This window comes from Erpetoichthys calabaricus, chromosome 2 (assembly GCF_900747795.2).
Source record: "Erpetoichthys calabaricus chromosome 2, fErpCal1.3, whole genome shotgun sequence".
NCBI classification, from domain to species: Eukaryota; Metazoa; Chordata; class Cladistia; order Polypteriformes; family Polypteridae; genus Erpetoichthys; species Erpetoichthys calabaricus.
The window spans coordinates 110,511,444-110,523,987 of record NC_041395.2 but is presented as its reverse complement, the minus strand read 5'-3'; the positions used below and the strand labels follow the sequence as shown (position 1 = coordinate 110,523,987).

The 12,544-nt window shown below is 40.5% G+C and overlaps 1 protein-coding gene across 5 annotated transcripts in view; it reads left to right on the top strand.

Annotated features, from left to right (window-relative positions):
* Positions 1-10,638, top strand: part of myrf (myelin regulatory factor) — a 161,345-nt gene extending 150,707 nt beyond the window's left edge. For 4 of the 5 annotated variants that reach the window (XM_051923744.1, XM_051923746.1, XM_051923743.1 and 1 more), the window contains 3 exons: positions 760-862; positions 3,870-3,944; positions 7,511-10,638. In XM_051923744.1, coding sequence (XP_051779704.1) covers positions 760-862; positions 3,870-3,944; positions 7,511-7,597 — 265 coding nt within the window. In that variant the 3' untranslated portion in view covers positions 7,598-10,638. The remainder of the gene's footprint in view (positions 1-759; positions 863-3,869; positions 3,945-7,510) is intronic. The other variant, XM_051923745.1, reaches the window with a different exon arrangement.
* Positions 10,639-12,544: the final 1,906 nt, after the last annotated feature.

Genomic DNA, 12,544 nt, shown 5'->3' with positions numbered 1-12,544 from the left:
TATAGTGACAAACCAAAATGATGAATCTTTATAAAAGAAGGGTTTATTAAAAAAATAGAAAAACACAAAAAAGGGGAAAAATAAGACGAGGCAAACAAGTCCCAATGCACAATCTAAGAGCAGAATCCAATAAACAGTAGCACAAAAAAATCTAAAAACCAGACAAGTCTAGAAATAATAATACTCATTAAACTCCAGCACAAAGTTAATGATCTCCTACTAAATCTTTTTCACTGGGCCACTTATCAAGGCAGAGCAAGGACCTAGCAGCCGTGATGTCAGGGAAGTAACACTTTTGGGGCTTTACAAACAAAGAACAAGGAAGGACAGTAAAGAGAAAGTACATAAATAATAAACAAAAACAATGGAAATACCACAGAAACATAAAATAATAATTCAAAATTAGCAAAAACTACGGAATATACATAAAATCCATTGTAAAAACCCTGGCTGTAATATAATACTAATAGAGTGAGAGTATATTCTCTTAAAATATTTTATACTCCTCCAGCTATGCAATAATGCAGTAGTTTGGCAGGAGATTTATATATAGTGGGGAGTGTAAAGAGTTGAGACAGCAAAGTGGTAAACATTTTCCAGCTTCTTGAGTAGAGTTCTAACTGATAATTGTGAAATAACCACACAATTTAAACAATTAATTGTTTCTGTTTTGCATTTTTAATGTACCTCTTCCAGTCTTCTTTGGGGTTCACTTAGTTGCTTATAATCAGTGTAACCAAGCTTTATTGCTTTATTCAGGTCATCGTCACCTATGCTGGTGTTGCTTTGTGGAGTCAATCACGGACGCCCATGTGTCAGCAGCCTGGTTCCTCAGAAGAAACTAGAAATCACTCGGACACAGGTATCTTGATGGCTCAAGCTTAAAATATAAGTTAAGTAAGTTAGGAAAATGAGAAACATAATCTAGACAGAAAAACTGTATACCATCTCCCTTTTGACAGAACACAATGCTGTAATCAATTATGTAAACTTCTCACCAGCCTATCTGGAAAATGAGCAGACCTGATACATTCTTCTTTTCCCATAACTTGGCAGTGACTGCTGTGCTCCAGCATGTCTGGGTTCCAGTGATGGTGGGGTATTCAGATTTCAGGGTGTAGTGACACTGTTTTTGTAACCTTATATTATTTTTGCTTTGTTACAATGAACCAATCATTGTCAAGCTAGGAGTATTGAGCACCCATGGTGTTTCTCCTTTCTCACACATTGAAACAACACAATAAGGACAACAAAAGACAATCATTTATAATACAATGAAAAGCAAGTGATGTAACATAGTAATAATAATAATAATAATCTCTATATATAATCTTCATTTGGATCTTGATCTTTGTTTGTCCGCGATTGAATTAGAAGAAGAAGCACTAGATGGCAGTAGAGAGACAGCTAAAACATAGGCATTGCATTAAGAATCTCCTCCAGGCTTATAGTACTAAAGACTGTAGTACAGTAATCCCTCACTATATCGCGCTTCACCTTTCGCGGCTTCACTCCATCGCGGATTTTATATGTAAGCATATTTAAATATATATCGCGGATTTTTTGCTAGTTCGCGGATTTCTGCGGACAATGGGTCTTTTAATTTCTGGTACATGCTTCCTCAGTTGGTTTGCCCAGTTGATTTCATACAAGGGACGCTATTGGCAGATGGCTGAGAAGCTACCCGGCTTACTTTTCTGTCTCTCTTGCGCTGACTGTCTCTGATCCTGATGTAGGGGGATTGAGCAGGGGGGCTGTTCGCACACCTAGACGATAAGGACGCTTGTCTAAAAATGCTGAAAGATTATCTTCACGTTGCTATCTTTTGTGCAGCTGCTTCCTGAAACGACATGCTGCACGGTTCTTCGCATACTTAAAAGCTCGAAGGGCACGTATTGATTTTTGATTGAAAAACAAACTCTGTCTCTCTCTCTCTCTCTCTCTCTCTTTGTCTGCTCCTGACGGAGGGGGTGTGAGCTGCCGCCTTCAACAGCTTTGTGCCGTGGTGCTTCGCATACTTAAAAGCAAACAGCCCTATTGATTTGTTTGCTCTCTCTGTCTTTCTGACAGACTCTGCTCCTGACGCGCTCTCCTTTGAAGAGGAAAATATGTTTGCATTCTTTTAATTGTGAGACGGAACTGTCATCTCTGTCTTGTCATGGAGCACAGTTTAAACTTTTGAAAAAGAGACAAATGTTTGTTTGCAGTGTTTGAATAACGTTCCTGTCTCTCTACAACCTCCTGTGTTTCTGCGCAAATCTGTGACCCAAGCATGACAATATAAAAATAACCATATAAACATATGGTTTCTACTTCGCGGATTTTCTTATTTCGCGGGTGGCTCTGGAACGCAACCCCCGCGATGGAGGAGGGATTACTGTACTCCAGTCACACCTCAAAACACAGACATTCAAACTAAACAAATTGTTGTGCTTTAAATTAACTAATCTTTATATATAATGTTCATTTGGATCTTGATCTTTGTTTGTCTGCGAATTCATGTTCCCCTGACACTGCCTTGGTTGTTACTTTTGTTTACAAACACTGTCGATATCACTCTTTGTGTTTATATCTGGCGCCAACACCGTGCTTTGTGTTTAGATCTGGCGTCGACACCTGCTTCGTTGTCGAGACTGTGGTTTTTTGTGTTTCTATCGACCGTCGTTGGCAGCACTTCGTCCAAATCGAATGTTCACCCACTTCTTGGAGTCGGCAGTCAGAGTATATAAGTAGGACACACTTCTGTGATTTTCCATCAGTCGCCGTTTGGAGTTCAAGAAAGAAGCATTGCTTCTTCCTTACTCTTTGGATTGCCACAAAGCAACCTGCGAGATTGGAAAAAGGTTGAGAAGAGATCGTGAGAGGAAACGACAGCGTCGTGAAAACGAGACGGACTGTGAACAGAGAGAAGCAGAAATGCTCCTCCACCACCACATAATTACTATTCGGACAGTGATTCCGAGTAGGCCGTTCCTATTGAATCAATGTCCAAGGGTTTTGTTTTGTAATTTTGTTTCCCTTATAAAAAATCATAATGCTGTGTGACGAAGGGCCCAGTTCACGACTGGCAGCCGCGTTTAAACAGGGAGCCCTTCACAGACAACTTTAACATGCGCAACGTAGTTGGGCGCACATGGCTAGTAATAATAATAATAATAAAAAGCAGAAGTAAAATGTATATTTATATAAGTTCAAACCTCATTAAACACACTTACTACAGTGACACACTGAATATTGATTGATCTTCATTGCTGTCCACAGTATAGGATACTGTAAATGTACATGTGAGTGTGTTGCATGTAAGTCAAGTATTTCTTGTTTTTATTTTTCACATCGTACAGTGCACCATCACATGGACCTTTACATAGCACACAAAAGTAAAATTAATTTGAAAGGTAGTGCCTCTGTATGCCGTAGCAGAGCTATTGTCCCATTTGTCCAATATGATCAGATCATATGTATCATTAGGTGGTACAGTAGCATAGTATTTACAACTGCTGATTTATGGAGTCAGTTCAGATACTTCACATACTATCAGATACTTCAGATACTATTAGTGTGGGTTTTCGTTATACATCCCTAAAGACGTGCAGGTCAGGTTAAATGGCAATTTCAGATTAGCTTAGTGTGTGTGGGTATGTAGGTATGAGTGGACCCTGGGATGGACTGTTCTTGGCTCCTGCCATGTGCCCAGTGCTACTGGACTAAACCCAAGCCTCTTTCAATCCAGAACTGAATTAAGTGGCTTTAAATTATTCCATTTTACTGTGAATTAAATATTTCACTCTCTCTCTCTCTCTCTCTCTCTCTCTCTCTCTCTCTCTCTCTCTCTCCCTCTCCCTCTCCCTCTCTTCTTTTTTTTTTGTCAGGGGGTCGATCACCAGTGGCCTTTAATGGTTGCTCCATTCCACAACCTCACATACCACTTTCGTGTGTCGGAATCTGTAAGTAATTGTTAGACTCTCCTGTGTTTATTGGTTTATGTCTAACATTGAATATGTGTTATCCTGAAGAAAAAAATATTTCTACCTGTGACGTTTGATAGAGTATGGTGTCTGGATGTCAGCTCACACATTATCTCAATTTCTTTAAACTTCAAAAGGTATGTTTGACATATTTTACCATAATAGTTTTTAACTTCAGTCCTTGGGGACCCCTGTGGCTGCTTGTTTTTATTTCAATTAACTTCATAAACATTTTTTCTTTTTTTAAATGATCTGATTCTTTAGCAAGTTGTAATTTTTTATTCTGTTATTCTAACAAATTCTGATTTTTTTCTATGTTTCCAAAACTTGAACTGCATAAAGGAATACTCTACTCAAAAATGATATGTTACTTACCCCATGAAGTTTATAGTGTTGGCTGTTTTCATGTAGAATGAGAGAAAACAGTTTATGATTTAATAAACCATTATAGCGACCCATTATGTCTAATGGCAAATAGTGTTACAAACATCCATGGAAAGAAGAAAAACATGTGTCACATAATCCATTAGTCAGTTAACCTGTAAAATGCTCAATGTGCAAAATACATACATTTTTTGCTAGCATATTATTAATACATACTTTAAAAATAAAAAAACGTATCCTGTAGGTCATTCAGGAAATTGTTTTAAACCCCAGTATGGGACCACTTCTGGCCAAGCCCTAGAATAACATTCCAGGTCACGTCCTTTTGCACCAAAAGCAAGAAGCTAGAGCTTCTTCTGGTGACAACTGGTGTTCCTGCACTGTCAAGTCTTCTGCAAACCAGTCTTAATTTTGGTAAAGGTTAGGTAACCCTATCAAGGGCTTGTTTGTCTACCCTCTTGTGCCCTGTGAAAACAAAATATAACACAGTTATACCTCATTGTACTTCATTCTCTTCTCCTACAGCCATGGGGGTCCCTGAGGACTTGAGTTGAAAATCACTGCTCTACTATATTTTTTTCAAAATCTTCTTAGTGTAATATACCGTTAAAGGGGACTAGAGCCCAACATCCTAGTAAAACCAGACGTAAGGCAGTTACATCTGGGCTGTGATCCTCACTTATTGCTAATGTGAGCCAGGATAAGTTTGGAAAGCTGCACCCTTAAAATAGAAATGAGCAGTGATGAATGTGGATGTTTTCAGCATAATACCAAGTACCAAACAAAGCATATTTACTATTAATTAAGGGAAAGTGTTGAATCAGGAGCCTCTCAAAGCTCAAAAATAATGGAATATATGAAGCCACTCAGAGGCCATCTATACAAGCCAGACCCCTACCTATGATGGTGGCTACACTCCAAGCACTGAACATACCTGTACGTCCAATCTATCTGTCTTTCATCAAAATCCAGCATCCTTTTCCTCCTACCATTCAAGTGTTCTGTGTCCCCACCCAAGGTCATACAAGATATTGCTTTAAACCCCAGTATGAGACCACTTCTGACCAAGCCCTACAATAACATTCCAGGTCAGGTCCATTTGCACCAAAAGCAAGAAACTAGAGCTCCTTCTGGTGACATCTGGTGTTCCTTCACTCTCAAGTCTTCTGTAAACCAGTCTTAATTTTGACAAAGATTAGGTAATTAGGTAAAGATTAGGTATGAAGAAGTTGGGAGTGGCAGAGAAGTACGTAAGAGTTGTACAGGATATGTACGAGGGAAGTGTGACAGTGGTGAGGTCTGCAGTAAGAGTGACGGATGCATTCAAGGTGGAGGTGGGATTACATCAGGGATCAGCTCTGAGCCCTTTCTTATTTGCAATGGAGATGGACAGGTTGACAGACGAGATTAGACAGGAGTCCCTGTGGACTATGATGTTTGCTGATGACATTGTGATCTGTAGCGATAGTAGGGAGCAGGTTGAGGAGACCCTGGAGAGGTGGAGATATGCTCTAGAGAGGAATGAAGGTCAGTAGGAACAAGACAGAATACATGTGTGTAAATGAGGGGGAAGTCAGTGGAATGGTGAGGATGAAAGGAGTAGAGTTGGCAAAGGTGGATGAGTTTAAATACTTGGGATCAACAGTACAGAGTAATGGGGAGTGTGGAAGAGAGGTGAAAAAGAGAGTGCAGCCAGGGTGGAATGGGTGGAGAAGAGTGACAGGAGTAATTTGTGACAGACGGGTATCAACAAGAGTGAAAGGGAAGGTCTACAGGACGGTAGTGAGACCAGCTATGTTATATGGGTCAGAGACAGTGGCACTGGCCAGAAAGCAGGAGACAGAGCTGGAGGTAGCAGAGTTAAAGATGCTAAGATTTACACTGGGTGTGACAAGGATAGACAGGATTAGAAATGAGTACATTTGAGGGTCAACTCAAGTTGGACGGTTGGGAGACAAAGTCAGAGAGGCGAGATTGCGTTGGTTTGGACATGTGCAGAGGAGAGATGCTGGGTATATTGGGAGAAGGATGCTAAGGATAGAGCTGCTGGGGAAGAGGAAAGGAGGAAGGCCTAAGAGAAGGTTTATGGATGTGGTGAGGGAGGACACGCAGGTGATGGGTGTGACAGAACAAGATGCAGAAAGATATAGAAGAAGATGATCTGCTGTGGCAACCCCTAACGGGAGCAGCCGAAAGAAGAAGAAGAGGGCTTGGTTGTCTACCCTCTTGTGTCCTGGGAAAACAAAATATAACAGTTATACCTCATCGTACTTCATTCTCTTTTGTAAAGTTGCCCGTGCCTGTAGTCTTTCTAGGGCACTCCATTCACACATACACAAAACACACACCACACACTGTTGGTGTCAACTCCACTAAACTAACAATGTGGCTTATGTTGTCTTTACCAGTACTGGGCCCAGGCCTTTGACGGTCATATCTTTGTCCCAAAGCAGTCCTCTGATACATCAGCATTTCTGAATCTTTTTGAAACAATAACTTCAGAATGCAACTTCAGAGTTTTACAGATTACAATTCATCCACTCATCTATCTTCAAACCTGTGTAATTAAATGCGGTAGGCAGAACTTATTTTGGCTGCACCATCTTCAAGACAAGAACCAACTAAAGGGGCATCAGCCCATCAGAGGGCAGACTCACACACACATGCCCCCCCCCCACTTACTCTTAAGAGATGAACACAGTGTGGACAGTTAACGTAACAAGCATGTCTTTGGGATGTAGAAAAAAAAAATCAGCACACCCAGGCAAAAACCTCTGCAGATACAATTGAGGAAGAATGTAAAACTCCAGAGAGTGCTAAGGCCTGGATTTGAGCCCAGAAGCTGTGCGACAGTAGAATTAACCACTGTTCCACCAACTCTTACTACAAAGGACTGTAATTATCATTAACTACTTTGATGTAATCATAAGAGACACAGAGATAGATTTCATTTTCAGCATGTTAAGCACGTCCAGAGCAGCATGATAGAAGGACCATCAGCGGCCCTCATCTCAGTCCCAGACCTGTTCTGTTAGCCTGTATGGTTAAACTGAGAAGGCTGAGAGATGTTCTGTTATGAGACAGTGATGGCAGTAAATATCCTGAAAGTGTCCGGTTCACAAGACTGCACTGTGACATTCTTGTATTTTGTTCTTTGGCAGCAGCACGTGGCCTGTGATTCTAAGAATGGAGAGGATGGACGCATGGTTACCGACTACTACTTCCGATTCCTGCAAGTCTGCGTCTGAGAGACAGTCGAAGGAAAGCATCCTGGGAAAGAAAATACTTGGCTTGGACCTCCTTGCATCAGCTACATTCTGTCATACAACCTTTATCCCCCCTCCTCCATTTGGAGCTACAGGATTTGGCTCAGAATTTAAGGAGTCCAGTTCGCCATTCTGTGCCTTCACGAAAATGTATACTTATCTTTGCACCGTCATAGTTTGGGGACAACATTTTCATCCCTGCAGGTAATCTCCTTCCTGCTCAAGCTCTTACTGTGAGCACAGCCTCTGGGTATGCACTGAACAGTTCGTGCCAAAGAACTTGAAAGAGGATGACGAAGATAAAAATGACGAGAAAGACCAAAGCAGACTATCACAGCCTTGCATTGGATGGACAGTTAGGTCAAAAGGGGTGGAAGATACGTAGTTGGCATTTGGTTTAATCCCTCCCTTTTATTCAAAGAAATATTAGTATTTAATTGTGTTATTTTTGTTATGCCAAGTAGAATTAGTTCATTATTTAGAGGTATGGCTACCAGCCTAACTGGTAGGGAAACTTCCCAAACACCAAATATGGGTAATTAATTGCACATAGAAGATGCTTTTATTTCATTCATTGATCAACACTGCTGTCCTTGTTTATCCCTGACCAATAACTGGATTATTTAAAGCTTTTACACTGGATAGTACTGGTCAGAACTGGCAATTAGCAGAATCCCAATGTAGCATGACCTGCATATCCTACTGCAGTTACACTGGATTGAAAGTGCTGTCATCTCATTCGGCTAGTCTAGGGTTCGAGCGGCCATGCCACAGAACCTCAGCCCTGTTCACAAAGCTGCGTGTTGGTACACTGGAACTTTGATCGTTTCTCATTGAAAGCCGCCTCCAATATCGGGTAGAATACTGGACTTGTACTTGCATGTGGTGGCAAGGCTTTGATTTGTGATAAAACACAGTGGTTGCTTCTTCAAACAGCATAACTTGGGGTGAGCTGTCGATGTTACTCTGAGCCGTCAGCCTTGTGTGTGTTGGAAAGAAGAGGTGCACGGCTTAGAAGTGAGGAACTCTACATAGCCCACTTTTCTCGGGTGAAAAACAAGTCCGTCATAGGAAGTCCGCTAGCATTAGCCAGCATCTGTGCTGTACATTGTGCATTCGCTTAAAGAATTATTATATTTTCAGGTCACAGCTGGAGCGATGAGAGGCGCTTCAAACTTCTGCTTGTTTTTTAATGACTTTCTGTGCTTTGTGTAGTCTTCTTCTGTTTAATACACTCAGATTTCCTTATCTGTGGAAGGTTGGTGCCCTGCCTGAGGTTTGTTTCCTGCCTTCTGCTCTGTGTTGGCTGGGATTGGCTCCAGCAGACCCCCGTGACCCTGTAGTTTGGATATAGCGGGTTGGATAATGGATGGATGGATGATTTCCTTATTTGACATTGATCACAATGACACATCTGACTCAAATTCATGGGGGATGAAGACCCAGATGAAGACATATTGCTTACAGTGGTCTGTTTTTTTTATTTTCTTTCCCCTATTCCATCATGTCCAGCTCTCTAGTTCTAAAAATGCGTGCTTTCTCTAACTAATTGGAGAAATCCAAACCTTAATAGTGAAACATGACAAGGTTGTGGAGATACCATTGGACAACATTACCCTTGATGACCTCCTGCTGGGACAGGACTATCACAGACCCAAGGCATTACCTTCCATGTTCACCGGTAACACAAGTAACGTTTTTAAGTATCGATTATAACCCAAATTATTAAAATGATTTTTTAGACATTGGAAGACGAGTAGAGGTTCATGAGATTCGTCAGCCATGGACTTGAGAATCCTTGCTTTGAAAGAAAGTGGCCATAGTGAGAAAGAAAAGGTCTTCTTGTCTGTTTTGCTTTAATCATCCAACTACATGTCCAATGAGTACCACAGATTGCATTGATATATTTATATATATATATTTTTTCGTCTTTAAACACTGTCAATACTCTCTAAAAGCACTACTTATTAAACGCCTTACACTATTTATGACTGCTCATATATCAATGCACAACTTAGAGAGAACTGATGATAGCATAAAGTGCCAAGACATAAAATGTTTATTTTTTCTAAACATAGGAATATAGCATTTTGTAATAGGTTGTTTTTTTAGCCAATAGGAGATGTCACATAGGAATATTTGCCATTCTGCTGTGACGAGTCTGCTCTCACAGCTGCACTGAACACACTCGCCCGCTCACTCCGACATCTGCGCCTTTCCTCCATAGTTGACCTCCATTAAATGAGCGCACTGGGGAAGTCCTTCTACATCCATGTGGACGGTGCTTCATGTGAGCTCTTCTAGCACATCAGTAGACCTGCTCCCACCCTGCTTTCTAGGTAGACGCCGTGGAAAGCCCAGTCATTTGGGGGCCCTGTGCCCACTGAAACACATTCGCTGCACGAGTCTGCAGATTTTACAGTGCATTGTTTTGTGCTGAAACAATGTATGATTAACCTTTTTCTGCATCATACATAAACCAAAATTAAAGAGCAATCCAATTTCTGTCAGGACAATATTGTTTTTAAACATCACACTTTCCAAGGTGCAAAGAAAGGGGCCAAATTTTTATTATTATTATTATTCAACCTTCAAAATTTCAAATAACCTTTTAAAAATTGCATCCAAAAATAAACCACTGAGCAACTTAAAAATGTACTAAACAGGATATAAAGCTTAAAGCTATTGTAAATATGTATTTTATCTGCTGTTGCAATCAAATCTGTTTAATTTTTAAAGCACTAATTTCTACTTTTATTTTTACAATCACTGATTTTTTTAAATCATTTGTATATGACAACAGACTACTTGTGTGTTATGTATCCTACTTAGTAGTGAGATGGCGCCCTCTAGTGGGCTGAGCCTGTAATTAGTACTTTTGTTCTGTTACTGCTCTAAATATTTATTGTGTCCTTATTTCACCAACTCGGTTCGGCTTTGTGGAACTGGAAAAACTTTTAACTCCTTACTTGATGCTTCCGTGCGTTGTTAACATGCTCTGTTTTACGTTGTATTGTCCTTTTTTTAAAAATACAATATGATTTATTCTCAGTTTTCTGGATTTTTTTTTTTGGTGGAGTGGGATTCAATTGCATTCCCAAGTTTCTAAAGTATGGTTTTATTCTGGCTTATTTCACGAAAATCATCCCATCCCATCTCAGTACATCTTTTCTTAAATTTCTGGAGGCCATTTCCTACTTGTTGTCATGCACAGCCTGTTACTTTTTTCTCATTCTTCGACAATGTTTGGAATAAACTAATTTATGGTCTACAGATGTGACCTTTTCACTAATAAAACAAATTTTATAGGTTCAGAGGAGAATTTAACTTGACTTAAAAGCACAAAGGTCCTTGAGTAATGGAGCACCGTGCGTTTTAGTGAAAAGGCCACAGTTTGTTTGTTTGGAGAGACTCTGCTGTTTTCTCTAGTTTTAATTACAACATAAATGGATTAGCGCTATATAAATGTAATGAATTATTATTTATTATTAAATATTTCACTAAGTAAGTTGACCTTCTGTGCAGTACAGAGCGATGCTGGTTGATGCCACTACCTCACAGTTCCTCAAGGCTGTTAGTGTGGAGTTTGCACATCTCCCTGGAGCTGACATCTCAAAGACGTGTGTGTCGTGTTCATTGGCAACTCCGTGTTTGCCCAAAATTAGTGAGTGTCTGTAAGCCTCAGCCTGGATGGTGTCTTGCACTCAATACTGCATGGATAGGGTCAACTCCATGAGAAGTTTGGATGAAGCTGCAGTGCATTTAATAATTCTGTTCCATCTACCTTTACAGATTATTATTTTATTTATTACAGCATTTTGAAACACAATTTTTTGTTTTTCCATTTGGTGCACTGGCAGGTGCAGTGACTTGCTCATGGTCACTGTCTGTTGTGCAGAGACTGAAGCCCAAAGCCTTAACCAGCATGCCACACTGCCTGCCGAGAACACTCTATTCTAAAGTATTCCAACATATTTGTTCGCTAGTAACAGTTGTGAGTGCACCCAAATGACCGACGCAGTTCAAAACTACACTCACTTTCAGAACCCTCTTGTTCAAAGAGAGCATTGCAGGGCAGCACAATGATGTTCGTTTCAAGATGAGCAACTCTCAGGCTATTATACATTCATTTTTAAGGCGACTGTATTTATCTTACGGAGGCTTCTACAACCCCACAGCAACAGAATTTTTTGAGTTGCATGATGAAGTGTTGGCAGTGTGGTGGGGCATCCAGGTGGGTTGGCTTCCCTCAATGAGTGATGGCATGGACTTGCATATTCTCTCCTGTCTATTTAGAGGTTTTGCCCACGTCCCAAAGATGATTGACAGCTCCGAATTTGACCAGGTGAGTGGGCATGGCACTAAATTGAAATGCAGAATAAATTAACACCCAGCGTGGGGTTTGGTTCTGCTTTGAGCCCAGTTGTGCTGGGACAGGCTCTGGCTAAACTGGATGGATGATTAAAACAATCCTAACTGGTGCACTCTTCAGGCCTACAGCAAAGAACACAAAACGGCAGATCTACTAACAAACATGCCAGTTTGTAGTTTGGTAGAATAAACATGAATGTTAATGAACATGACACCTAGGATGCATCTCTTGATGTAAATGGATTTTTTCACATATCTGGATGTCAGTTTTGTTCTACATAGAAGATCTGTCTGGTTGTAGAACTTAACAATAAACTTCCAAGAGTTTGTCTCAAGAGTAGGTATTAAAAAAACAACAAAACAGCAGCCCATCAAGGGCAAACCATGACTCTCACTTCATGTCACAAATGTGTACCTCCATTGCTCTTTCTCACAATACTGCTGCTCCTGTCCTTCACTTACTGTCAAGATCACAGCATGACAGGTGATGGCAGTGTAACAAATCTCTTCACAGACCTGTTCTCGTCGCTTCTCTTTTCTGCCCCTCCACTAATTCTG